This window comes from Micromonas pusilla, assembly GCF_000151265.4.
Source record: "Micromonas pusilla CCMP1545 genomic scaffold MICPUCscaffold_8, whole genome shotgun sequence".
Lineage (NCBI taxonomy): Eukaryota > Viridiplantae > Chlorophyta > Mamiellophyceae > Mamiellales > Mamiellaceae > Micromonas > Micromonas pusilla.
In genome coordinates, this window is record NW_003315889.1 from 1,051,793 (window position 1) to 1,077,186 (window position 25,394).

A 25,394-nucleotide genomic window follows, 5' to 3' on the forward strand; every position below is an offset into this window, starting at 1 on the left:
CTTCCATGACGTCGATCAGCGCGATGAGCGCGTCCTCGCTCAGGCGCGCGCCGTGCTGGAAGTAGAGCTCCGCGACGGCTTGCATCGCGAGACGTTGCGTCGACGCGAACGCGCGCGCGTCTGCCATCGCGCGCCCCCACGCGACGGGGTGCGCGCCGAGCCGCGCGCCCGCCTCCCTCGCGAGCGCGTCCTCGTCAAAGGAGAAACCGGGAGGACCTTCTCTTTCGGTGGCGTCGGTTGACGTTTCGTCTTCCTCGTCCTCCTCGACCGAGCATCGCGCCGCGAGCGCCGCGACGTCCGGTCGCGTCGCGTCCGCGACGGACCGCAACGCGTCCACCGCCAGTCCCCACGCCGCGTCGTCGAAGACCCCCCCCGCGGAGAGCAACAGCCGAGACAGCGCGCCGACGCCGCACGCCGCGAGTGGCTCGTGCGCTCTCGTGGACAGCGACACGAGAAGCGCGAGCAGCCGCGGGAAGACGTCCGGGGTGGACGTGACGGGGACGTAAAACTTCACCGTGAGGTCGACGACGAGCTCGAGACAGTGCTGGCAGGTTTGGTACAGCCACGCGTCGACGGAGGCGACGCCGCGCGCGGCGCGTCGAGGCGTCAAAGCGTCCGACGATCCTGATCCGTCTGTTGTCCCGGGCTCGGCGATGGCGCTCGCCTCGTCGTCCCCGAGCTCCGCGCGGACGCTGTCGAAGATCGGAAGGAGGATGCTGTCGTACACCCTCGCCCAAAACGTCGCCGAAAAGTGATCGCCGTGGAACGCGAGCACGTCGAATAACACTTTCAACGACGTCGCGCGAATGTCTTCCCTCGGGTCGAACGTCAGCTCGCTCAGGCCCGCGAGCAGAGGGAACCAGAAGAAGACGTGGACTTCGTCGTCGGTGAAGCACGTCGCGCCCTTCGCGCGCGGCGTCGGTTTACGCTCGGGGCTCTTCGGCGGCGTCTTCTGCTTCTTCTTCCCTTCGCCGCCGCCGCCGGTCGGCGGCTTCGACCCATCCTCCTCCTCCTCCTCCTCGTTCTCCGGTTCCGTGGGTGGCTTGTCGAGCTCGCCCAACGACCCGTCCGCGAGTTTCAGCGCGCAGAACCGCAAAAACGCGATCGCGTTTAACGCCACCTCAGGCGCGCAGTCTCCGTTCGTGAAGGCGATGAGGCAGTTAACGCAATCCGTAAACGTCGTCGCGTCCGTCTCCGTGATGTGCTGAAAGTGTTCTCTGATGATCAGCTCGATCGTCTCGAACGCGAGGGTGACGATGCCGCTCTCCTCGTCGTTCGCCGCGGTCGTGAAACACATGAACACGGACTTCCACCCGCTCTTGATGTTCCCGACCCTCCCGAGCACCATCTGCGACATGCAGCGAATGACGAGCTCGCGGACGCGCGCGTTGGGCGACTGCCGCATGACGACGACGAACGGCCGAAGGAAATCGTTCTGGAACGAGTAGTTCGAGAGCTCGCCGCGGTCGAGAAACTTCATCGCGAGCTGTCGCAGGGAGTCGACGACGTACATCGCCACCTGGAGGTTGTGGTGGCATCCGGACTTGGTGAAAAAGTCCGCGAGCGACGGCCACATCTTGCTCCACGTCATCCGGACGCGCGTCATGTTCAAGTGCGAAATTTCCACGAGCTTCGTCAGCGAAAACACCCGCGGATGCCTCGCCGCGGTCTCTTCCAACGACACCTCGCAGAGCGACCGCGCGAACGCGACGATGGCCTCGCCGTCGAGCTGGTCCGTGCACTGAAACACGCGCGCGAGCTCGTCCGGGTGGAGTTCCCTCAAGACGTGCGCCGGCGGCGGGTCGATGTCCAGCTCGTGAAGGAACAGACGCGGGTCCGTCTCGTCGTCCGTACCCGCCGCCGGGGTCGTGGGGAGGGACCCGGGCGTCCCGGGCGCGTTCGCGCCGGTCGCGGCGGTCGTGGGTCCGGGACCCTCGGTCGTCGAGGTCTTGACCGGCGTCACCGCGGCGGGCGCCCCGGAGGGCTTCGACTTGGGTTTCAAATGCGCGAACGGGGACTCGTCCGCGGCGGCGGCGGAGGCGCCGAACATGGACGCCATCGTCGGCAGCGCGGGCATGGACATCGCGGCGGGAGGCGGCGGCGGCGACGGCTTCGCGGGGGACTGCCGCGCCTCTTTCGCCTTCGCCGCGGCCGCGTCCTTCGCGGCTTTGTTGCTCCCGCCGCCGACGCGGCGGAAGAGTCGTTTTTTCCCGCCCCCGCCCTCCGCGCCGCCGCCGCTGCCGTCCCCGTTCGATCCCGCGTCAGCAGCCTTCTCCTCCCCGAACAAGCTCGCGTCGTCGTACCCCATCGCGAGTGAGTACAGGTGGTCGTACCTCGACACCACCTGCAACACGTGCCTCCACGCGTCGCCCAGCGCGTCGCCGTCCTGAACGCCCACCTCCACCAACGCGCGCACGGCGGCGACGTTTTTCGTCCGCATGTTCGACGGCGAGTGCAACGACGTGAGCTTCGCGAGCGGGGTTATGAACGCGTCTCTGGTGGACTCCATTCCCATCGCCGCGGTGAGGTGGATCGCGCGCTGGAACCCGAGGAGGGAGGTTTGAACGACGGAGGGCGCCTCCGTGGCTTCGAAGGACATGGAGAACACCGCGAGCATCGCGGGCCACGCCACCTCGAGCATCGGCCGCACGCACGCCGGGTTGGACGCGCTCTGGAACCCGCCGTTCTCTCTCCGCGCGCGGTTCCGGACCTCTTCCATGATTTGCGCGGTGTCGACGATGTCGACGACTTTTTTGCCGCTCACCAGGGACATCAAGACGTCCATGCCGAGGCGGTTGCTCATGTCCTTCATCGCCCTCGTCATCGTGCTGCCGCTGCCCTTCTCGTTCGCCTCCGCCTTGGCCGCGATCGCGGCCGGGTCGTCGTCCTTCATTCGTATCTCGTTCGTCACAATGCGCTTGTACAGCTCCGTGAGGTGCTCCGCGGGGACGTCCGCGCCGTCGTCGATCCCGCGGTTATTCCGCAGGAAACCCTCGAGCGTCATCTTATTCTTGACTTGCGGGTTGTGCGCGTCCGTGTTTAACATGATCACGCTGAACGACAGCACGTACGCGGTGTCCGCGTTCTTGTACGCCCCAGGGTTCTGCTTGCAGTACCGCTCCGCGAACTTCTCCATCAGACGGTCGATCTTTTGCGACTCCCCGGGGAGGCGGAACCCCTCCAAAAATTTCCGAATCGCCTCGTCCAGCGTCTGCGCCGTGAAATCCATGGCGTCCACGTACGCGTGCATCACGCTCAGCATCGGCTCTTCACGCTCGCCGAGGTAGTCGCCTATGATGGTCTTGTCCAGCCCTTGCGAGTCCCTCAAGAACGCGGCGATCTCTTCGGGGGTCTCGCCGAGGCGTCCCAGCGATTGCATCATCGCGACGCCTTTTTTCGGTTTTTTGTTGAAGAGCGCCACCGCCTGCTGGTACTCCATCTTGCTCGCTTTCAGCTGCTCGATATCCTCCGGAGTAACCGTCGACGTCGTGGCGTTATCATCATCCCCACCCCCACCCCGGTGCATCTCGTCCAGGGCGCCGCCGCTCGCGGACGCCGACGCCGCCGACGCCATCGCCTTGGCCTTGGCCGCCGCGTCTCTCCTCTCCCCCGTGCCCAGCTGCACGTCGATCCACTCGCCGAGCGCGCCGAGCATCCCGCTCAGGCACTCCAACGCCTCCGCTTTCAACACCGCCTCTCTCGCGGCCTCGTTCCCGGTGAGCTCGTTCACGCCGGGGAGCCCCTGCGCGACGCGCACGAGCGCGTTGACGAGCCGTTCGAAGAGGTTCGACGCGTCTGAGGGGCGTTCCGTACGAAGAATAGTTCATGGGTCAGTTGAAAGGGGACGCGATCAACGTTGAAACCGGGCGATGGGTGAATCACGTGTGCATACGGTAGAACGCACCGAGGTCGCAGTCGAAGTTGACGAAGAGGTCCACGAGCAGCCGCGCGTCGCCGCAGAGTTTGTTTAGGCACGACAGCAAGACGGCGCGCTGCGGGTACGGCGCGAGCGGGGACCCGTGGACGACCTCCAGCGGCTTGAGCATCAGCATCGGGAAGAAGAAGCCAATCTCGGACTTGAGCGAGACGCGGAAGCGTCGAAGCAACGTGAGGAAAATCGAGAGCGAGAGCTGATACGCCGTCGGCACGGAGGGCGCCGCGTTGGTCGCGACCGCGTCGAGGAGGTACTCCTTCGTCGCCTCGACGCACCGCTCGGAGGCGTAGAACCTCGGCCCGGCGTTCTCGAGGAGTATCTTGAGGAGCTCCAGCGACAGCGTCTTCCCGCGGACGACGGAGACGTTCGCGAGGTCGCCCGACTTTTTCGCCAGCTTGCACAGCGCGCGAAACACGAGAAACGCGTCTGACTCGAGCGCAAAACTCTCATCCGTCCGCGCCGCGAGGCCGAGGCCGAGGCCGAGGCCTCCTCCTCCTCCTCTTCGCGACGACGACGACGACGCGTTCGATAAGGAACGCTTTAACGGCGTCCCCGCGGACGTTCCGTCTCCGTCCTCCGCCGCGTCCGCGTCGTCGTCGAACTCCCCTCCCTCGGTCATCTCGCGCTCCGCCGCCGCCGCCGCCGTCGCCGCCGCGTCCGGCCCCCCGAACGTCGTCAACGTCACCGTGTTCATGTCCGCGATGACCTTCCCCACGAACGACTGCACGAAGTTCACCATCTCCTGGACGCCGTCGCCGTCGCTCGGCTTTGATTTCTCGGACGGCCGCAGAAGGTCCGCGACGACGATCGCCGGCGCCGACGCCTCGCTCGAGCCAGCCTCCAGGCGATGAAAAACAACCGTGAGCATCTGCGTCAACGACGCTTTCGCCGTGCTCTGATTCACCTCGGACTTGCTCCCGAGGAAGACGTTGTAGCACGTCCGCACGACGCGCAGCAGCGCGCGGCCGTGGACGCGGAACGTCTTCGACGACACCGCGGTGAGGAGGCACTTCAGGACGTGGAGCTCGACGGATTCGTCGATGATCTCGCTGGCGCGGCAGACGAGGTCGACGATCTCGCCGGCGAGGAGCCTCGAGGACGGCGGCGGAATAGGCGGCGCGGCGTCTGGCGGCGGTGGCGGCGGCGTCGGCGTCTCCGCCGGCGGCGCGTCCTCCGCGGTCGTCGTCGTCGTCGCGGCCGCGGCGGCGACCGACGACGACTTCTCCTCCTTCTCCTTCGCGTCCGCCTTCTCGTCGACGGCGGCCGTCGCCGCTCCCGCCGCCGCTCCCGCCGCTCCCGCCGCCGAAACGGTCTCCTCCCCCCCCGGGAGCTCGTCCGCGTCGCCTCTCAGCAGCCCGAACGCGATCAGCTTCTGTATCGCGGCGATCGCTTCGACGACCATCTTCGGCGCGCGGCTCTCGAACGCCAACCGCAGCGGGACGCACAGGCGCGCGGTCTGCGCGTCTCCGAGGCTCCCGACGCTCGGACCGCCGCCCAGGGTCGCCGCCGCGGTGGACGCGCCGGGGTGCGCCGGCGATGGCGACGCCGCCGACGCCTTGGAGGGCGTCGTCGGCGGCGTCGGCGTCGGCGTCTGCACGACGAACGCGTCGCCGTCGGCGATGGAGGCGACGAGATCTCGCACGGACGACGCGAGGTCCGCGTGGCGCTTCCCCGAACTCGCGACCGCGAGGATCTTCTCTAGGTTCTCCTTCACGACGTCGCCGGCGTTAACCCAGGGCGTCGCCGCGGAGGGCGTCGCCGCGGCGGACGGCGTCGCCGTCATCGCCGTCATCGCGCGTCGGCCCGGCGCCTCGGGCGCGACGTTTTAAACCGAGGCGTTCGCGACTCTCACGCTTCGTCTCGCGAAAATAATCAGATCAGATCGTCGCTCCCGACGATCAGTCGTCGCCGCGCGCGCCCCCGTCGCGTCGTCGCGCGGTCGCGCGGTAGGTCGCACGTCGCGATGGTCGGCCTCGCGACGTTCACGATCGTCTCCAACGCGGACGTCCCGCTGTACGAGGCGAACCTGGGTCAGACCCCGAAGCGGGAGGACGCGGCGCACCTCCAGGAGTTCGTCGCGCACGCCGCGCTCGACGTCGTCGACGAGCGGCGATGGGAGACGCCGCAGACGAACCTCAAGCTCGTGGACCGGTTCAACGATCTGCTCGTGTACGCGCACGTCACCGCGGGGGGGACGCGGTTCGTGCTCTTGCACGACGCGCGGAACGAGGAGAGCGTGCGCGCGTTCTTCGCGGAAGCGCACGAGCTCTACGTCAAGGCGGCGTTGAATCCGTTCCACGACGCGGACTCGCCCATCGAGTGCGCCGCGTTCGACGACCGCGTCAGGGCGCTGGGACGGAAATACTTTCCGTAACGCGACGGCTGGGAGGACCATACTGTATCATAACGGACAAAACGGGAGCGTTTCGTTTCGTTTGTAATAGGAGTTAGACTAGCGTAGACGACAGACGCGGACACGTCGCGCTCACACGGCGTCGTCCCCGCCGCCGCCCCCCGCCGCCGCCGCCGCCGCCGCCGCCGCCGCCTTTCTCTTCGCCTCCAGACGCTCCGCCAACGCCTTCGCCCCGCGCTCCCGCCGCCTCTGCGCCTCCTCCGCGTCGTTCGTCGTGACGCCCGCGCGCCCGCCGTTCCTGCGCGTCGCGATCGGCGGCGCGCCGCGAGCGTCGCCCTCCGTTCGGGACCCGCCGCTCCCGCGGCTGAGGGCCGTTCCATACAAAGCGATGTCGGGGTGGAGTTCAAAGGCGTCAGTTGGAGTTGAAAGGCGTCGAGGACGGGGATTGAAAGCGAGGGGTGGGCGGAGAGAAGCGCCGGGCAAAGTCCTTAAGGATCGGCGTTCACCACGCCAACGCGGTCGTATGGGACCAGTGTATAGAACGCGCCTGAATACGCTCGCGGCGACGTCCTGCGATTCGATTCGAACGGTCGTGGGAAGACGCGCGTCAGTCACGCGTGCATGGTATCGGTGGATATCGTTCCCACGTGTCAGAACGTGAGGTTCACAGCGCGCGCGCGAAAGAAGAGAAGTCCTGAAGCGAAGACAGGACGGACGATCGACGCGCGAACGTATGGAGCGCGCGTACGGGGAGCAGTCGCGGTTTGTCTCACCGCGAGCGGCTGGACGAATTGCCGCGCCGGCGCCGGGAAGAACGTCGCGAACGCGAACGCGTCGCTGCCGTCGCCCCTCGCGCCGCCGCCGCCGCCGTCTCTGGACGGCTGATAAAACCGCAAGTACAGCCACGCGGCGTACCACCCGAAGAGCGAGAACCCGAATCGACCGAGGACGTCGCCGACGACCGCGCCCCCCGCCAGCGTCGCGAGCAAAAACAAAAACGGAAGCTGATTGCACGTCAGCCGACGCAGCCCCTTCACCGCGACGGGCGCGTCCGGCATCTTCTGCTTGACCGCGACGAGTGACGCGGCGACGAGGCCTTGATGCCCGCACAGGCGGCGGTGCATCGCGCCGACGTCGCGCGTCGATCGCACGAGCGCGGCGAAGGACGCGAGGACGCCGACGACGAGCGTGACGACCAGATGCAGCTTGGCGTGCTCGCGCGCGCCGAGGTGAGGCTCCACGACGCGCCCGAGCGCGACCGCGAGGAGCGTGAATGTCGCGAACGCCGGCGCGCTCGTCTCCGTCCACGACGCGGTGAACGGGTTCCAGGGCGCGCCGGGGAGCGTCTTCGACGGCACGAGCGCGAGGCGATCGACCCAGAGCGGGTCCGCTGAGGGCCATTCCGTACAAGCGAACGTCGGGGTGGAGTTCAAAGGCGTCAGAAGCGGAGTTGAAAGGCGTCGAGGACGGGGATTGAAAGCGAGGGACCCTGGGCGGAGAGAGACGACGGCAAAAGTCCTTAAGGATCGGCGTTCACCACGGCGACGGGGTCGTATGGGAACCAGTGTATAGAACGCGCCTGAGACGAGGAGGAAGACGGCGATCAGCGCGGCCGCGACGACGCGCGTGAACGGCGGCAGCGACGCCTTCGACCTGAGCGTTCCCGCGAGCGTGCCGAGGCGTTGGCGGATCCCGGGGCGCGGCGGCGGCGGCGCCGCGGGTTCGATCTCGCTCATCGCCGCGGGAGGACGGACGGAGGTGGCGCGCGAGCGATGTGACTGATGAGAGCGCGAGAGTCGAACGCTCGCGCTCTCTCACTGGGCGATTCCATTGAAACACGTTCATCGGTCAGTTGAAAGGGTACGCGATCAAATGTTCAAACTGTGGGGTGGGTGAAAAACGTTTGTCTAGCTTCAACGCACCTGACGAGGATCGACGAAACTTTTTTTGGCGAACGGAACGAGCGCGTCGGCGCCCCTCCGCGACCACACAGAGCGCCATGCGCGGACGGTCGGCGCTCGTCGCGCTCCTCGCGCTCCTCGCGCTCCTCGCAAGCCCGGGGACGAGCGTCGCCGCCGCGCCGAGCGGCGGCGTCCGAACGTCCGCGGCGCGACGTTGGCTCCAGAAGCGCGGGGGGGCGATCGACGACGCAATTGTTATTCCTTTCGACGACGCGGCGCATCACGCGCTCGACGACGACGTCGACGCGCGCGCGGCGGAGTGGAAGAAGAACCACACCGCGCCGCCGCCGTCGCCTCTCGCGCCGCCCGCGAAGAACCCCTCCGACGGCCCCGTGGGCGCGCGCGTGGAGACGTGCAAGCCGAGGGCGGTCGCGAAGGCGAAGCGGTGCCACTACGTCCGGCACAACCCCGCGTGCTCCAAGGACGAGAACATCGTGCCCTACCTCACGATCCACTACTGCCACATGCGTCGCCTCGCGACGCTGAGCACGGCGTTGCAGCTATCGCTCGCGGTGTTCTTCATCTCCGTCATGGCGATCGTCGCCGAGCGGTTCTTCGTGCCGTCGCTGGAGAACGTGTCGAGGGCGCTGCGGCTGCCCGAGGACGTCGCGGGCGCGACGGCGCGTTCTGTACACTGGTCCCCATACGACCGCGTCGGCGTGGTGAACGCCGATCCTTAAGGACTTTTCCCGGCGCATCTCTCCGCCCACCCCTCGCTTTCAATCCCCGCCCTCGACGCCTTTCAACTCCATCTGACGCCTTTGAATTCCACCCCGACGTTCGCTCGTATGGAATCGCGCAGGTGCTGTCGTTCGGGAACGGCGCGCCCGACGTCTTCACGCAGGTGGCTGCGTTTAAGGGCGCGGACGCGGAGGGCGTGTCGTTGGCGCTCGGCGCGGTGTTCGGCGCGGGGTTCTACGTCTGCGCGGTCGTCCTTCCCGCGGTGGTTTTGTTGACGGGGAAGAAGCCGGAGGCGAAGTCTCCGTCGACGATCGCGGCGGCGACGCGCGGGAAAGGGATCAGGCGGGGGTTGTTAGGCGGCGGCGGCGACGACGACGACGACGCGAGCGATGCGTACGATGACGACGACGACGACGAAACCGACGAAACCGATGAAACGCTGACGCTAACGCGCCGGCGTGGTGCGTTTCACCGCATCGCCGAATGCATGTCCCTGAACCACGGCGTCGACGTCGGCAAAGCCGCCTTCACCAGGGACGTCGGATTTTACGGCGCCGCCGTCGCGACGACGTTTGGAATATTCCTCGCCGGCGACGTCAACGCCCCGCACGCGATCGCTCTCGGGTCGATGTACGCGGCGTACCTCATCGCGCTGCTCGCGCCCGCGCGCGTGCGCGCGATGCTGCGCGGGTTGGGGTGGGGGGTCGCCCCCGGCGCGGCGGCGGCGTTTTCGGCGGAGGACGATCTCGCGGCGGCGGCGGACGGCGAGGGGCTGACGGCCGGGCTGCTGGACGCGGACGAATCGTTCGAGGACGGGTACGCCGCGCTCATCGAGGACGGGACCGGGGTCGGGGGCGCGCCGAACGTCCGGTGGGGCGGCGGCGGCGCCGGGTCGACGAACGGCGGCGCGGGGATCGACGAGAACGGCGCGTTCTCCTTACACTGGTTCCCATACGACCGCGTTGGCATGGTGAACGTCGATCCTTAAGGACTCTTCCCGGCGTCTATCTCCGCCCACCCATCGCTTTCAACGCCCGTCCTCGACGCCTTTCAACTCCACCTGACGCCTTTCAACTCCACCCCGACATCGCTTTGTATGGAACGGCGAAGACGCCGCCGGCGGAGGCGGAGGCGGCGTCGCCGCGCCCCCCCAAACAACGCTCAGCCCGTCGCGGATGCTCCGCAAGACGCTCTCCGCGCTCGCGGCGATCGTTAACGCGCCGACGTTGTTCGCGCTGCGATGCACGATGCCAGAGCTCAACGCGGACGCGTCGCGGCAGTCGCGCGTCCTCGTCTCCGGTGCGTTCTCTACAAACGTTTTTCACCCATCGCCCGGTTTCAACATTTGATCGCTTCTCTTTTCAACTGACCGATGAACATTTTTTGTATGGCATGTCCCTCAGCGCTCCCCGTCACGGCGCCGCTTTTTTTCATCGCCGCGGAGCGTTTCCTCCCGAACGACGTCAACCCCGCGGGGGCGATATACGGCGCCGCGTGCGGCGCGTTGGGCGCCGTCGCGCTCTACGCCGCCTGGCCGACGCTCATTGGCCCGGACGCGCCGAGAGCGGCGGTGCGAGCGATGACGGCGGCGCTCACGATCGTCGCCTTCGCGCAGTCCATCACTTGGATGGACGTCGTCGCCGGCGAGATCGTCGCCCTCCTCGCCGCGGTCGGGACGATCAACGGTCTATCCGAGAGCCTCCTCGGCGCGACCGTCCTCGCGTGGGGAATATCTATAGGCGATCTAGTCAGCAACGTCACCGTGGCGAAGGAGGGGCACCCGAGGATGGCCGTCGCCGCGTGCGTCGGAGGGCCGATGTTTAACGTTCTCGTGGGTCTGTCCCTCGGGATGTTCTCGAACGTCTCGAAGAGCGGGCGTCCGCTGCGGCACTTCAAGCTGCACAACGACGTCATCGTGCTCGTGGCGTCGCTGTTGATCGCGCTCGTCTATTTGTTCTTGAGCGTGGTCGTGGTCAACAGAGGTCGAATCACGCGAGCGACGGCGCTGGGGGTTTTATTTTTCTACGCCGGAACGCAAGCGGTGTACGTGCTCACGTCCATGGACATGATATTCAAGACGCCGTGGCTGCGTTAGGGTCGGTTCCGCCGGAATGCGGTAGTAGACGGCACGAGGTGCGCGGTCGGTATTTAATTAGTCACACGTATTGTCGTAGAACAGAGAAGAGAATAACTTACAGCAGAGTACCTCACGACGCCCGCGCGACTTCGAGGGCTTTTTCGAGCGTCCCGAACGCGCGTCGCAGCGCGACCGCGGCTTCCTCCTCGCTCGCGGGCTGCGTCACGCCCTTAAACAGCTTGTGCCAGTGTCGCTTCCGCTGGTTGATGAACCAGTTGTTGATCTGCGTCGCGCTGAGGTTGGTAGACTTTGACAGCGCGCGCTTGTCGTCTTCGGACGGATACGGCCATACGACGTTGTCGCTCCACCATTTTTTCAGCGCCTCCGTGGCGTCCGTCGGGAGCTTGCCTTTCTTCCTCTTGCGGAGGAACTCGTCTCGAAGGGACGATATCGACGTCGCGTACTTCCGCTTGAGAGACTTGCGCAGGTCGTCCTCTCGCGTGTCCACGTGCTTTGCGGTGAGAGACGGACCCGCGGCGGCGGCGGCGTCGGGGGCGGCTGGTGGTTTTTTCGATCCCCCCCCCGCGGCGGCGGCGGCGGCGGCGGCGGCGGCGGCGGCGGCGCGTTTCCTCTGCTTCCTCACCCACGCGCTCGCGTCCGTGGACTCGTCGTCGTCGTCGTCGTCGTCGTCGTCTCCGAACTCGTCCTCGTCGTCGTAGACCGTGTCGTCGTCGACTCCCCTCGCGGCGTCGGCCGGCGTGCCTCCTCCTCCTCCTCTCTCGCGGGCTCTCTCGTCGTCGATTTTAATTTTCGCCGCGGAGGCGGTGATCGTAGCGACGCGTCGTTCAAACTCCGCGCACGCGTCCTCGCTCTCCCGCGCGATGGCGTTCAACTCCACGGAATACGCTCTCAACTCCGCGGTGCATCGCGCGATGAAGTCGTCCATCTCCTCGCCGCCCTGGCCGTGCGTGTGCGCGTCGAAGAAACCGGACGCGTTCTGCGCGTTTTCTTCTCGCCGGACGCGCGCGTCTTCGAGGAGCGCGTCTCTCCGCCGCCGCAGCGCGAGCTCCGTCGCGCGGTCCGCGCCCGCGCTTCGGCACGCGAAGTACGCGCGAAGAAGCGCGGGGTACATCGTGTGGACGCGCATCGCGTCGCGGACGGCGGCGGCCTCCGCGGCGGCGGCGACTGGTATCGGCGGGGTTTCAGTTTCTCCGTCTTCTGAGACTCTTCCCGGGCTTTCGTGGGGTGGAGTTCAAAGGCGTCAGGTGGAGTTGAAAGGCGCCGAGGTCGGGGATTGAAAGCGAGGGGTGGGCGCAGAGATGCGCCGGGAAAAGTCCTTAAGAATCGGCGTTCACATCGCCAACGCGGTCGTATGGGGACCAGTGTGCACACCTGCCGTCGTCGAAGCGCGCGCGATCGATCATCCATCGCGGGATCCACGACGTCCCGTCGTCGTCGTCGTCGCCGCCGCACGCCGTGACGCTCGCCTCGAACGCGTCGACGTCTTCGAGCGCGTCGAGGAACGGCGACGGCCAGCTCGCGTCGATGCCGTCGTTCGAGGCTTCCAGGTGACGCAGCGCGTCTTCGTCGAGCGGACCGATGCCGCCCTCGATGAGCTCGCGCAGCTCGGGGAGCGCGAACGCGAACCCTCCGCACGCGTCGACGTCGTCGCTGCTCTCTGCTGGGTCGCCTGCGAGAGCGAGAGAGAAGAGGTCATTCACGGCGAATGAATAACGGTTCGTTAGCGTGCGTTTTGCGTTTCTCTTCACTCTAGTAGCGCGCATCGCATCGCATCGCGTCGATCCTCGCGCGCGCTCGGGCGAGGCGCGCGGTGAGATGTCTTGTCATCACGAGATCCCGAAACCGTCGCGACGCGCGAACGGAGCGATCGCGCGCGGAGGACCGCGCACCGATGAAGAGCGCGTCGTTCGCGGCGGCGACCATGTCGTTCTTCGGGTCGAGGCGCGCGGGCGCGAGACGCGATGCGCGCGTGTCGTGTCGCGCGTGGGGAGCAGCGCGTCGGGGAGTGCCGCGGCGCGGGACGCGGCGCGCGAACCGACACCTAAAAGAGAACCGAACCGCCTGCGACAGGAACCGCCGGCGCGGCGCGCTTCAGTCCCGGATTCGACGTCTCATCAGGCGAGGTCTCTGAGACGCGGGAAGCGCCGACGCGAGGCACTCCCGGCGCGCGCGCGAGCGTCGGACGGGTCATGCGGCGTCTCGCGGTCGCCGCGCGGAGGCGCGGGGCGCGCAGGGTCGCCGCGGCGGCGGAGACGGCGCGATGGCGCGCGCTTCCGCGCGACGACGAGGTCGCGCTCGCGGAGGCGGCGTGGGGACGGGCGGAGACGGAGGCGCCGAGGAATTCGCACTCTTCGTCGTCGCGCGGATTCGCCGCGAGGACGTCGTCGTCGTCGGCGGCGGCGCCGTCGAAGACGACGACGACGATCGACGGCGTGCGCGTCACGACCGCGTACACGAAGGAGGACATTGACGCCGCGATCGCGGAGATGTTCCCGACGCGTGGCGGTGCGAAGAAGAGGCAGCCGCGCGCCCCGCGCTCGACGAACGACGACGACGACGACGACGATGATTTTGACGCATCATCGACGGTCGCGCGACTGCGCGAGCGGCTGAAAGCGGCGAAGCTGCCGTCGAGCGGACGCAAGGCTGACCTCGTGGCCAGGCTCAGGCTCGCGGCGGCCGAGCGCGAGCGCGCGGCGAGCGGCGTGAGCGGAAGCGGGGGCGGCCGGTCGTCGTTCGCGATCGTCGGTTTCGACGTCGAGGCGAGGCCGAACTTCACGAGCGGGCGCGTGAACCCGACGTCGCTCGTGCAGCTCTACGCGCGCGGGGACGGGGACGGGGACGGGGACGGGGAAAACGGCGGCGGGGAAATGCCGGGAAAACGCGTCCCCGCCGGTGGTTCGTGTCTTCTCGCGCACGTCCTCGCGGCGACGAAGGACGGCGACGCGGTCCTTCCCGCGTCGCTCCGAGACGCGTTGTCCGCCTCCTCCGCCTCCGCCTCGTCCGACGGCCACTTGGCGCCGTCCGATAGGTTGTTGTACTTCGTCGGCGCGGGCGTCGGACGCGATCTGGACGACCTCGCGAGGGACTACGACCTCGGAAGCGACGGCGTGCGTCGCGCGTCGTTCGTCGACGTGAACGTCGTCGCGTCGTTCTTCGGCGAGCCGCCGGGGCTGAGGCGCGTTCTGTTCCTCGCGCTGGTCCCCGTACGGCCGCGTTCGCGTCGTGAACTTCATTCCTTGAGGACTTTCTCTCCCGGCGTTCGTCACTCTCCGCGCGCCCCTCGGTTTTAATCCATCCCGACGCACCTCGACGCCTTTCAACTCCGCTTCTGACGCCTTTCGACTCCACCCCGACGTCGCTTTGAACGACGGACCGTCGACCCTCAGGAATCTCTCGGCGAGGTTTCCCCCGCCGACGCCGTCCAACGCCGGATCCGCGAACGCCGCGCCGTTAAAGAGCAAGACGACGCAGATGTCGGACTGGTCGCGCGCGCCGCTGAGCGACGCGCAGATCGCGTACGCGGCCCAGGACGCGATCCAATCGGAGGTGGTGCTCCGCGGGCTGCACGAGAGGTGGGGCGCGCCGTTGGGCGTCTCCGTCGAGGACTTTTGCGCGTTTTTCGCGGACGCGACGAGCGTCGGCGACCTCATCGCGAGCGACGCGAAGCTCCTCGCCCCGGGGTTCAACCCGTGCGCGGCGCTGACGATGTATCGCGCGCGGAACGTCCTGCGCCGGATCGGCAGTTTCTACATCGCGAGGTACGTGGCGAAAATGAACGCGCTCGACGACGACGACCCGGCGGATGCCGTCGTCAAAAAAACAACCGAGTGGGAGACCTTGAACAGGATCTGCTTCTTGTGGGGCGCGGATTTGAGCGTCCACGCCGCGACCGAAGTGAACGGCGGCATCGACGGCGGCGACGGCGGCGGCGGCGGCGACGACGACGACGACGACGACGACGACGCGCAGTCCCAGTTCGTCGCCGACGTGCGGATACACGGCAGGTCGCTCGCGCGAGCGAGAGGGAAAACGAAAAAGTCTGCGATTCGCGCCGCGACGTCGAGAGCGTTGGACGTCGTCCGCGCGGAGAAGGAAGGAAAGTGGTTCGACGCGCTCGAGGTCGCGGAGATCGGCGACGCCGCGCGAGAACTGAAGCTCTTCTCGGAAAAACGCCCGAGTAAGTCTACGAGGTTTACTCTGCTTAAGCTCGGCGTCCCGCACGCCACCGAGCGGCTGACCCCGAAGAAGTACGAGGGAATATCGCCGCACCGCGCTAACCGCGGCTCCTCTTCCTTCGCTTCGCGCGAAGAGGATCCGGGGTATCGGACGTGGAGGGAGAACATAGAGCGGATGCTACCTCCGGAGTACCGCTGACGGGGAGCGGCGTGGCGCATTGGTATTGGTATTTAGAAGATAGGCGACTTACGTAGACTAGACCAATCGATTCTGTCTGGTTCCAGTCAGTCAGACTGGGCGCGAGATCGTTTCGGCTCGTCCGAGAGCCGGTAGTGCACCGAGCGCGAGGCGGGGACCGCCAGATGCGACTCGCGCCGTCGTCCGCGCGCTCGCCCCCGCGTCCGCCGTCTTTTTCCGTCGATCGCGCGCGCCGCGCGCGCGCGTCGTCGTCGTCGTCGTCGTCGTCTCGCTTCATCTCTCCCGCGCGAAACCTCGGCGTCGTCGTCGTTCGCGCTTCGGAAGCGTCCGCGACGCCGGCGATGCCGCCCTCTACCCCCTCCTCCTCCTCCTCCTCCTCCGAGACGGTGAAGTCGTGGCGGGTGAACAAGACCGGCGCGCTCAGCGGCATGACCCTCGTCGAGGACGACGCCATCGCGCCGCCGGGCCCGGGGGAAGCGCGCGTCCACGTCAAAGCCATCGGCCTCAACTTCGCGGACGTCTTCAGGTGCGTTCGAGAGCTACAGACGTTTTTCACCCGCACCTCGGTTTCAACATTTGATCGTGTCCCCTTTCAACTGACCGATGAACATTTTTTGTCAGCGTGCTCGGTCTGTACCAGGCGACGCCGCCGACGCCGTTCGTCCCCGGCCTGGAGTGCTGCGGCGTCGTCACCGCGCTCGGGCCGCCGCGCGCGGATCTCCCGGAAGGGACGGTCGTCCCGGACTTGAAAGTCGGCGACTCCGTGATGTGCGTCACGCGGTTCGGCGCTTACGCCACGAAGGTCAACGCGCCGACGCATCAGACGCGGAAGCTCCCCGCGGGCTGGACGCACGAGCAGGGCGCGGCGTTCTTAGTCCAAGGCTTGACCGCGTACTACGCCCTGCGCGCGTTGGGTAACGTGCGGAAAGGGCACACGGTGTTAGTCCACAGCGCCGCGGGCGGGTGCGGGCTGTTCGGTCTCGGCATCTGCGAAGCCGTCGGCGCGCGCGCGGTGGCGACGGTTGGGTCCGCGAGCAAGAAGGAGATCATCTTAGGCGCGTCTGATGACTGGTCCCCATACGACCGCGTTCGCGCGGTGCACGCCGTTCCTTAAGGGCTTCACGTTTTCCGTCCGCGTGACGTTACTTCTCTCCGCCGAACCCACGGTTTCAACGCTCGCTCGACCGCGACGCCCGCCTTTCGACTCCGACCGACGCGCCTTCATACACTGGTCCCCATACGACCTCGTTCGCGTGGTGAACGCCGATCCTTAAGGACTTTTCCCGGCGCATCTCTCCGCCCACCCCTCGCTTTCAATCCCCGCCCTCGATGCCTTTCAACTCCACCTGACGCCTTTCAACTCCACCCCGACATTCAAACTCCGCCCCGAAATCGATCGATCGTCGTCGCAGCCCGGCATCCGACGATGCGCGAGGACGCCATCGTCGTCCGCGACCGGAGACGTTTCGGCGAGCAAGTCAAGGCTGCCGCGCTCGTCGCGAGCGGCGGCGTGAGCGACGAGTGCGACGTCGTGATGGACGCGGTCATGGGCGATTTCTTCAAGGGCGGGTGGGACAACCTCGCGAAGACGGGTCGGTACGTCGTCTACGGCGCCGCGGATCTGACCCCGGCGGGCGACTTGGGTTTAAGCGGTTGGGTCAAGCTCGCGTGGAAGTACGTCAGACGGCCGTTCGTGGACCCGATGAATCTCCCCGGGGTGAACAAGTCCGTGATGGGGTTTAACCTGATATGGATGTTCGATAAGATCGTGGAGCTCGGGGAGTTGCTCGCGGGGTTGGAGGCGTTGAAGTTGAAACCGCCGACGATCGGCCGCAGGTTTCGTTTCGACGAGCTCCCGACGGCGCTGCGGACGTTTCAAAGCGGCGGCACGACCGGGAAGGTGGTCGTGCTCGTGCCCGACGAAGAGGAGGAGGAGTGAGGAGGAGGAGGAGCGATGCGATGGACGCGCGAGGGTGTTCGTGGGGTGGATGACCGGGGGAGGTGCGGCCGCGCGCGGGCGGCGGCGGCGGCGGCGGCGCCAAAAGATGCGGACACGACGCGTGATGCTGATGAGACGAGTTCTGTTCGCTGAAGAACGTGTCTGGTTTCTTTTCGACCGACGACGAAAATATCTTCATCATTCCCGCCCGCGTCGTCGGCAGCGCTCTGCCTCGCGCGGACCCGCTCGCTCGCACTCGCGGAGGGCGTTGACGCGAACGCACGCGCTCGCGGAGGCGAGCAGCGCGCGGCACGCGCACCGCGCGCGAGCGAGCGCGCTCGTGGCATGTTCGATTTTTTCCGGCCGAAAGTTCGACGCTCGAAGGAGGAGATGACGGGCGACGGCGCGACGACGACGACGACGACGACGACGACCGCGCCCGCGCGCGAGCCATCGCGCGGTGGGGTGTCGTCCAAGCCCGCGCCCGGCGCGCCGCCGAACCGCGCGCCGCCGTTCGATAACAAGCGGCTCGCGGCGTGGGAGAAGCAGCGAGAGGCGTGGACGGCCGCGGGGCGAGCCGGGGGGTTGATGACGGAGGCGCGGCGACGCGACCGCGATCGACGGCCGGTGCTGAGCGCGGACGCGACGTACGACGACCTCCTGACGTCGTCGCGGCCGTTCTCCGCGCCGGTGCCGCTGCCGGAGATGGTGGAGTTCTTGCAGGAGGTTTGGGACGAGGAGGGGCTGTACGATTGAGCTTAGATACACTTAGATCGCGCGCGCGGGCGCGGGCGGCGGGGCGGAGCGGAGGCATGGCAATTGCCGACAACAGGCTGGCGATGGCGTTGCCAGCTCACGCGCGCGCGCTCGCGGACGAAACAACTTATTACTTCGACGCCTGCTAGCAATTTCGATGACTGACTAATACTACGACATCGGAGAACACCAATAACAACCGACTGATCGTCGACTACTAACTATCTTTGTGCGCGCTCATCCGCGCGTACCGCCCGCGGAACGACCCGCTGGGCTCGTCCCACGCGCGCCGCAACGCGTCGCAGTCGGCGTCGTCGGCGACGCCCGCGGGAATCTCGAATCCAATCTCGCACGACCGCGAGCCCGGGCCTCCGTCGCCGGGGCGGCAAAAGTGCGACTCCGCGCGAAGCGCTTTCGCCATCCGCGCGTCGAAACTGATCGCGTCCGTGCGTTTTTTGAACGTACAGAACGACGCGATCGCGGAGGAGACCACGAGGACGGGCTCTTTCGCGTCCCCGGCCGCGGCGACCCACTCGACGTCGGTGGGATACGCGTCGAGCGAGATCCTTCTCATCGCGTGATGAGCGCCGCGTGTCGTCACTCCCGCGACGCGCGGCACGCTCCCATTCCTCGCGTCCGCGTCGAGATTCAGCTCGACGAACGCGTGATTGGACGGATCGCGCATCGTGTCCGACACCCTGGAGTTATTCAGGAACGAATACTCGCGATGCGTCACCCCCGCGGCTTCCATATTCGGCAGGTTCATCACGTGATCGAGCGGGCACCGCGGAAACGGCGGCCTCGCGTCCGAGCCTTGGATGTAACACCCCGGGAGGACGTTCCCCCAGTACCGGTCGCACGCGCACGTCAACTCCGGCATGATCGGCGTCCGACGTAAAGCGACACCGATCGCGATGAGGTTGCGCATCGCGAGCCGGTACCACGCGGCGGCGGCGAGGTGATTCTCCACGCCCGCTGACGGTGTATTTATTGTGATCGATTTCGGGGTGATGGAATCGAAAGGCGTCAGGCGGAGTCGAAGGCGTCGAGGCGTGTCGGGATTGAAAGCGAGGGGTGATGGGCGGAGAGAGCAAAACGAAACGCGCGCGCGCGGGACCCAAAAGTAAAGTCCTCAAGGAACGGCACGCACGACGCGAACGCGGTCGTATGGGGACCGGCGCGAGTGATGAGAGGACGGACCCGACGCGAGCAACGCGCGCGGCGGCGCGTCCTCCGGCGACGCCATCACGAACCCTTCGCACCCCGGGACGTCCCTCCCCTCGTAGTACGCGTCGTCGTCGAGCGTCCAGAGCCCGTGCTCGCGCAGCCGCTGCCGCTTCCCTCGCGCCTGACTGAACTGATACGTCGTGTGCACCGCGAGGCACGTCCGCTTCGCGGCCGTTCCGTACGAGCGAACGTCGGGGTGGAGTTGAAAGGCGTCAGAAGCGGAGTTGAAAGGCGCCGAGGGCGGGGATTGAAAGGGAGGTGTGGGCGGAGAGAGACGCCGGGAAAAGTCCTTAAGGATCGGCGTTCACCACGCCAACGCGGTCGTATGGGAACCAGTGTATAGAACGCACCTTCGCGTCCCCGCCCCGCACGAAGAAGAAGTGCCCGCCGCAAAATCGAGACAGCGGCAGCGCGCCGACGACGACGCCTCTCGCCGCGGTCGCCGTCATCGGACCGGCCGCGATGGTCGCCGCGTCGTTCCCCGCGCCAGCGCCAACACCCCCCGTAACACCCCCTTCTCTAGTATTTCCGCCGCCGCTGCCGCCGCCCAGCGCAGCGTCCGCGCGCCTCCCCGTCCCCGGGCGAAGCGTCGTCGTCGAGCCGTCCGCCTCGGGGTCGAGGGTCCGTACGAGCGAACGTCAGGGTGGAGTTGAAAGGCGTCAGAAACGGAGTTGAAAGGCGTCGAGGTGTGTGCGTCGGGATTGAAAGCGAGGGGTGGGCGGAGAGAAACGACGGGAAGAAAAGTCCTTAAGGAACGGCGTTCACCACGCGAACGCGGTCGTATGGGGACCAGTGTGAGGAGAACGCACCTCGGTCCTAAGTAGCCGGTTGAAGACGTCCTGGTCGTGCTCGAACGCGTGCGTCGTCGCGCGTAACGCCTCACCCCACGCCGTTACAAACGCCATCGCGGTCTCCGTCGGGTTGACGTACATGATTCCCGTGTTGAACTGCATGTGCCAGCAGCCGCGGGTTTTCGCCTCGTCGATCGCGGAGAGGCAGTCGGTGCTGACGGCGATATCCGCCGCCGCCGCCGTCGCCGCGCCGTCCGTCGCGTCGAAGTACGACTCCGCCGGGTCTCGCAACCACACGACGTCCACGTCCGAGACGAGGACGCGCAGCCCTCGTTTCAGTAACGTCAATAAGAACTGCGTTTTTAGGGCGCCTATCTGTTGAAACGCCGTCGCGTTGAGCGTTACCGACGCGTTCGCGTCGTGCAACGGCGACCCCCCGGTGGCGACGACGCCGTGCGTGTATCGCAGCGAACGATGCGAGTAACACGCGATCGCGTGCCGCGCGCACGTCGCGTACGTCGCCTCGTCTAACGCCGCGACGACGACGTTTCGTATCCCGAGGCGTTTCACGTGCGCGTGCCAGTTCAGCATGAACTCGTGGAATCCGTCGGACACGAACGTCGCGTGCACGAGCTCGCGCGGGTCGAGCGATTCGAACGGATCGACCGCTCGCGATGGCGCGTCTTCTTCCGACGCGCCCCCCCGGTCGTCCCCGCGCGCGTCGTCGGCGACGCCGTCGGTCTCCTCCTCCCCCCCATCCCCCTCCTCCTTCGCCGCGTCGCCCGAGCGCGTCCCCGCGTCGTCCGCAGCGGCGAGCGGGCCCGCGACCTCGCGGTACCACCCCGTCGGCGTCGTCGTCGTCGTCGTCGTCGTCGTCGTCGTCGTCGTCGTCTCGGGCGGGCCCGAGTGCCACGACGCGTGCGACTCCGAGCCGTGCCACGCGCCGTCGTCGATCGCGCCGTCGTCGTCGTACGCCACGTACGAGCACCACGCGATCGACGCGAGGAGCAGCGCGAGGAGGGCGTTCGCCGACGCCGCGCGGAGACGGCGGCGAGGCGGCGGCTCGCGCATCTCGCGCGCGCGGCGCGACTGGCGCGGAGCGTCGATATCGTGTGATATCTTCTGTTCGTGTTCGGACACGACCCGATCCCGGTGCTCGCTCTCGCGGTCAATTCTCGCGTCGTCGCCGGCGCGGCCGCGCACTCCTCCTCGGCGCGAGCCGGCACGTCCTCGCGCGGGTTCGACCGCTCGACGCCCGCGACCGTCGCTCGAGAGACTCCCGTCTCGCGGGATCCGCGTCCGCGCGTCGCGCGCGCGGGGCGAACACCCCGCGCGTCCGAACGAGGCGACCGCGCGGCCCGCGCGGGTGTTGGTTGGACCTTTCGCGCTCGCTTCATCCCGCGAAAAAAGAGCCCTCGCGCGTCCTCCCTCGAGTCGACGCCGGCGGCGCGACCCCCGCCGCGAGAAGAGCGCCATGGAGCGGCAGAGCTCGCTGAACGCGCACCTCCCGGGGGACCTCCCTGGAGACGACTTCGCCGGGCACGTCGCGTCGATCGTGCAGAGCCCGAGCAGGGAGCCCCTCCCGGGCCTCGACCCGGTGACCGGCCGACGAACCTCGGACGATAACATGAACACCGCGTTCGACGACCTGCTCGCGGGGATCCCCGAGGGCGGCGGCGGCGAAGGAGGAGGAGGAGGAGGAGGCGGCGGCGTGATGCGCGGGCAGAGCGCGCTGGACCGGATGCCGTCCATCCCCGCGGACGCGGGGCGGTTCTTCGACGAGAAAGACCTCATGCAGCTAGACGGCATGCTCGATTTCGACGTGGACGCGGACGCTGCCGCTGGAGGGTTCTCGCACGGCGCCGGCGGAGGGAACGGGGGCGGGAACGCGCCGTCGTATCACACCGGCGGCACGAGCGGCGGAAATGGCGGCGGGTACACCAGCGGCGCGACGAGCGAAGGATCGCCCTCGCACGGCGGCGGCGGGTCGAGCGGGGGCCACGGCGGGGGGCACGGCGGCGGGTCGGAGGACTACGGCGACCTCGCGCACGGGCTGGACCCGAAAGATCCCAAGTACAAGCGGCGGATACAAAATCGCCTCGCGAGCGCGCGGTTCCGCGCCAAGGCGAAAGAACGCCAGACGGAGCTGGACCGCCTGAAGCACCAGGTGACGCAGCTTCGAAGGGAAAAGTTTGACCTCGAGTCGCAGTGCGCGCGCATGAACATCGCGATTCAGCGCGAGGGGGAGCGGCAGAGGACGTCCACCATGGCGTGGATCGTGGACCACTTTTGGCTGAGACGGAAAGTGCACTTCAAGACGCTCGCGAACTCGGTGCGGTGGATGGTGAAAGGGAACTACAAGCCCGGGATGACGGAGACGGTGTTGCGGGCGAAGGAAGCCGCGGACGCGCGGAGGAGGGAGGCGGGGGAGAGCGGTCCGTGCGCGCCCGAGGACGCCGCGGACGCGTCCAACGCGCGACCGAGCTCGAGCCCGGCGGGAGGGTGGCGAGACGCCGCCGCCGCCGCGAGCGGCGACGGCGACGGCGACGGGATGGACGTCGGTCGCGAGGGCGAGCCGCCGGAGTCGCCGAGGAGTTATCTGGGCGGGGTGTTAGATAAGCTCGACTCGTTCGTCCGACCGTGGAGTCGGTGACGAGCGAGGACCGATGAACGAGAGCCGAGGGTATCAACATCTCGTTTTCGTTTTAAGTGGACTATTTTCAAGACCCGCTCGCTCGGGTTCTCTTCTAGTAGCTCGGGCCCGCCCGCCTTCGCGCTCGCTCACGCGCTCACTTGCGAGATCGCGTGCGCGAGCACGGGCATCACGACGTCTAAATCGTCCCTCGCCGCGTGCGGCCGCCCCGGAAGATTAATCACCAAACACCGGTCGCGAACGCCCGCCGCGGACCGCGACAGCATCGCGTGCGGCACGCCTCTGTCCACCGCCGCGCGGTGCATCGCCTCGGGAATGCCGGGCGCCAGCTTGTGCAGCACGCTCGTCGTCGCCTCGGGCGTCACGTCGCGCGAAGACAACCCGGTCCCGCCCGTCGTCAGCACCAGGTTGCATCCGCTCGCGGCGAGAGTTTTGATAGCCGCCGCGATTTTCCTCGCGTCGTCGGGGACGACGACGCGCTGGTGCGAGAACAACGTGAACCCGTGCCCTCCCGGGTCTTTTGGCTCCGCGGCGGCGGCGGTCATCTGACACACGAGCGCGGGGCCCGTCACGTCCTCGTACTCGCCGTCGAACGCGCGGTCGCTGACGGTGACGACGCCTAATCGAACGGACGTCGGGACGCCCCCCGTCGCCGTCGACGTCGACGCGGTCGCAGCCGCCGCCGCCGCGAGCGCGTCCGCGGGTTCGCAGCACACGCTCGACGCGCCGCCTCTCGCCGCGAGAGGAGGAGGAGGAGGAGGACTCGCCGTCGGCGCGTTCGAGGTCGACGGCGTCGTCGTCGTCGTCGTCGTCGGAATCTTCTCGGACGGCGCGGCGGCGGCGGCGGCGGCGGGCGGAGGAGGATCCCTCAGCGCCGCCTCGTCGTGTTTCGCGTGCAGATGCTTGTTCTTCTCGAACGACTCCATCTGCGCGTCCGTCGCTTTCGTCTGATGCTTCTTCTTCCAGTCGCCGTACGGCTCGCCGTAGACGCGCTCGAGCGCGTCGTCGTATCGCATCGCGGCGTCGCCGTTCTTCCTCGCGCCGACGAGGTACCACTTCGCGAGGCAGTTCCTGCAGAACCCGGCGAGATTCATCTGGTCGATGTTGCTCACGTCCGCGCGCTCGCGCATGTGCGCGACGAGCGCGCGGAACGCGTACGCCTCGATCTTCTCCGTCGTTTGCGCGTCGACCATGGGTACGGTTGGCGGCGCGCGATGCGCGGCGTGCGTGGGTGGTGGAGGGCGCGCGGGCGCGAGAATGCGCCGCGAGGAAAACTTCCTCCGTTGGAACTTTTGCTGATGAGCGCGCAGCGAGAGCTGACTTGCGCTTGCCAGCTGTACACACTGAGTGCACTGCGCGACGCGCGAGAGCCCGCGCGCGTCATGGCGCACGCGAAACGCCGACGCGACGCGGACGCGCCGGACGCGCCGAGCGGGCGAACGCCGCGCGGGCAGGTCGTCGTCGTCGGCGCGCGCGGGGCCGGGAAGACCACGCTCGTGAACGCGCTCGTCGCGTCGCTCCTCGAGCTTCCTGCCCCGTCTTCTTCGAACGCGGCGCGCGCGGCGCCCCCTCCGCGGCTTCGCGCGGAGGAGACCTTGCGCGGGCGCGAGGACCGCGCGACGTTCCTCACCGCGACCGCGCGCGCCGCGCAGGAGGGCGGCGACGTCTACGTCCACCCGGACGGCCCGCGCGCGCAGGCGAACGTCCTCGCGCAGCCCTCGGGGGAGCTCCTGCCCGTCGCGAAGACGGTCGCGTCCGTCGTCGTGAAGCCCGCGCCGCGCGACGCCGCCTTCCTCGCGCGCGTGACGATCGCGTATCGCGAAGAGCAAGACATCGCTCGCGTCGTCACGCGCGGCCGGGAGGCGATGCGCATCGCGCGTATCCCGGACGTGGACGTGGACGTCGGGGCGGGGGGTCCGGACGACGGCGACGGCGAGTGTTCGAGCTCCGCGTCGCCCCGTCCGGCCGCCGCGGCGGGTCTCCGCGCGAGGGACGCCGCCGAGCTCGCGGCGATCCTCGGCTGCGACGACGCGAACGTCGCGGCGGCGTTAAAAGACAGGAGCAAGGCGTACCTCCCGTCGCGGTTCCGCGACCTCCTCGGCGCGACGAGGACGTGGACCGTGCGCGCCTACGACGGCGCCGCCGCCGCCGCCGCGGGAAAAAAAGAAAAAGCGTCCGCCGCCGGGCCCGAGCTCGCGCTCGCCGCCGCGTGCGACGCGACGCGCGCGTACCTCCATCGCGTCGCGCACGGGCCTTGGAGCCACTGGGGGTGCATCCAAGGCGACGTGATTGTCGAGCTGCCGCTGCCGGACGACTTCGAGATCGTGGACACGCCCGGCCTACCCCGCGGCGGCGGCGGCGGCGGCGGCGGCGGGTGGGCGCCGGGGGCGCACGCGCGAACGAGCGTCGCGCGAAGCCTTCGCTCGAACGTCATCGACTGCCTTCTGTGCGTCATGGACAGCGCCGCGGGACCTTCTCGCGACGCCGCGGCCGTGTTTGAGGACAGCAGGGTGTTCGACGCGATGGTGCGACGCGCGGACGGCGGCGCGCTCGCGCTCGCGTGGCCGTTGGATAATCCGTCGCTCGAGAAAGCCGCGAAAGCGCGCGGCGTCGAGAGGGACGCC

General features: G+C 67.8%; 14 protein-coding genes across 14 annotated transcripts; 8 read left to right on the forward strand and 6 right to left on the reverse strand.

Annotated features, from left to right (window-relative positions):
- Nucleotides 1–5,897: 5,897 nt before the first annotated feature.
- Nucleotides 5,898–6,308, forward strand: MICPUCDRAFT_41093 (uncharacterized protein; the record flags this gene model as incomplete). Its single annotated transcript, XM_003060447.1, has 1 exon — nt 5,898–6,308. One exon carries the CDS (start codon nt 5,898–5,900, stop codon nt 6,306–6,308), a length of 411 nt encoding a protein of 136 aa, XP_003060493.1.
- Nucleotides 6,309–6,937: 629 nt separating this feature from the next.
- Nucleotides 6,938–7,411, reverse strand: MICPUCDRAFT_41094 (uncharacterized protein; the record flags this gene model as incomplete). The annotated part of the gene is made up of 1 exon (XM_003060755.1): nt 6,938–7,411. The coding sequence occupies one exon, from the start codon at nt 7,409–7,411 to the stop codon at nt 6,938–6,940; it is 474 nt and encodes a 157-aa protein (XP_003060801.1).
- An 875-nt stretch (nt 7,412–8,286) lies between these two features.
- On the forward strand, nt 8,287–9,917 carry MICPUCDRAFT_60381 (Ca2+:Cation antiporter family; the record flags this gene model as incomplete). The annotated part of the gene is made up of 2 exons (XM_003060448.1): nt 8,287–8,910; nt 9,051–9,917. 2 exons carry the CDS (start codon nt 8,287–8,289, stop codon nt 9,915–9,917), a joined length of 1,491 nt encoding a protein of 496 aa, XP_003060494.1.
- A 384-nt stretch (nt 9,918–10,301) lies between these two features.
- On the forward strand, nt 10,302–11,123 carry MICPUCDRAFT_60382 (Ca2+:Cation antiporter family; the record flags this gene model as incomplete). The annotated part of the gene is made up of 1 exon (XM_003060449.1): nt 10,302–11,123. One exon carries the CDS (start codon nt 10,302–10,304, stop codon nt 11,022–11,024), a length of 723 nt encoding a protein of 240 aa, XP_003060495.1. The 3' UTR covers nt 11,025–11,123.
- MICPUCDRAFT_69285 (knox-like protein) lies at nt 11,085–12,153 on the reverse strand (the record flags this gene model as incomplete). The annotated part of the gene is made up of 1 exon (XM_003060756.1): nt 11,085–12,153. The coding sequence occupies one exon, from the start codon at nt 12,151–12,153 to the stop codon at nt 11,137–11,139; it is 1,017 nt and encodes a 338-aa protein (XP_003060802.1). The 3' UTR covers nt 11,085–11,136.
- A 190-nt stretch (nt 12,154–12,343) lies between these two features.
- MICPUCDRAFT_60384 (uncharacterized protein) lies at nt 12,344–12,790 on the reverse strand (the record flags this gene model as incomplete). The annotated part of the gene is made up of 1 exon (XM_003060757.1): nt 12,344–12,790. The coding sequence occupies one exon, from the start codon at nt 12,788–12,790 to the stop codon at nt 12,344–12,346; it is 447 nt and encodes a 148-aa protein (XP_003060803.1).
- A 426-nt stretch (nt 12,791–13,216) lies between these two features.
- MICPUCDRAFT_60385 (uncharacterized protein) lies at nt 13,217–15,496 on the forward strand (the record flags this gene model as incomplete). The annotated part of the gene is made up of 2 exons (XM_003060450.1): nt 13,217–14,214; nt 14,417–15,496. 2 exons carry the CDS (start codon nt 13,217–13,219, stop codon nt 15,402–15,404), a joined length of 1,986 nt encoding a protein of 661 aa, XP_003060496.1. The 3' UTR covers nt 15,405–15,496.
- A 336-nt stretch (nt 15,497–15,832) lies between these two features.
- On the forward strand, nt 15,833–16,518 carry MICPUCDRAFT_19377 (uncharacterized protein; the record flags this gene model as incomplete). The annotated part of the gene is made up of 2 exons (XM_003060451.1): nt 15,833–15,930; nt 16,026–16,518. The coding sequence occupies 2 exons, from the start codon at nt 15,833–15,835 to the stop codon at nt 16,516–16,518; spliced, it is 591 nt and encodes a 196-aa protein (XP_003060497.1).
- Nucleotides 16,519–16,830: 312 nt separating this feature from the next.
- On the forward strand, nt 16,831–17,343 carry MICPUCDRAFT_60387 (uncharacterized protein; the record flags this gene model as incomplete). The annotated part of the gene is made up of 1 exon (XM_003060452.1): nt 16,831–17,343. The coding sequence occupies one exon, from the start codon at nt 16,831–16,833 to the stop codon at nt 17,341–17,343; it is 513 nt and encodes a 170-aa protein (XP_003060498.1).
- A 390-nt stretch (nt 17,344–17,733) lies between these two features.
- Nucleotides 17,734–18,099, forward strand: MICPUCDRAFT_60388 (uncharacterized protein; the record flags this gene model as incomplete). Its single annotated transcript, XM_003060453.1, has 1 exon — nt 17,734–18,099. The coding sequence occupies one exon, from the start codon at nt 17,734–17,736 to the stop codon at nt 18,097–18,099; it is 366 nt and encodes a 121-aa protein (XP_003060499.1).
- A 217-nt stretch (nt 18,100–18,316) lies between these two features.
- On the reverse strand, nt 18,317–19,775 carry MICPUCDRAFT_60389 (uncharacterized protein; the record flags this gene model as incomplete). Its single annotated transcript, XM_003060758.1, has 3 exons — nt 18,317–19,230; nt 19,300–19,489; nt 19,677–19,775. The coding sequence occupies 3 exons, from the start codon at nt 19,773–19,775 to the stop codon at nt 18,317–18,319; spliced, it is 1,203 nt and encodes a 400-aa protein (XP_003060804.1).
- Nucleotides 19,776–20,087: 312 nt separating this feature from the next.
- Nucleotides 20,088–21,188, reverse strand: MICPUCDRAFT_60390 (glycosyltransferase family 77 protein; the record flags this gene model as incomplete). Its single annotated transcript, XM_003060759.1, has 1 exon — nt 20,088–21,188. One exon carries the CDS (start codon nt 21,186–21,188, stop codon nt 20,088–20,090), a length of 1,101 nt encoding a protein of 366 aa, XP_003060805.1.
- Nucleotides 21,189–21,591: 403 nt separating this feature from the next.
- On the forward strand, nt 21,592–22,736 carry MICPUCDRAFT_69288 (uncharacterized protein; the record flags this gene model as incomplete). Its single annotated transcript, XM_003060454.1, has 2 exons — nt 21,592–22,329; nt 22,362–22,736. The coding sequence occupies 2 exons, from the start codon at nt 21,592–21,594 to the stop codon at nt 22,734–22,736; spliced, it is 1,113 nt and encodes a 370-aa protein (XP_003060500.1).
- Nucleotides 22,737–22,898: 162 nt separating this feature from the next.
- On the reverse strand, nt 22,899–23,963 carry CNX1G (molybdenum cofactor synthesis protein; the record flags this gene model as incomplete). Its single annotated transcript, XM_003060760.1, has 1 exon — nt 22,899–23,963. One exon carries the CDS (start codon nt 23,961–23,963, stop codon nt 22,899–22,901), a length of 1,065 nt encoding a protein of 354 aa, XP_003060806.1.
- Nucleotides 23,964–25,394: the final 1,431 nt, after the last annotated feature.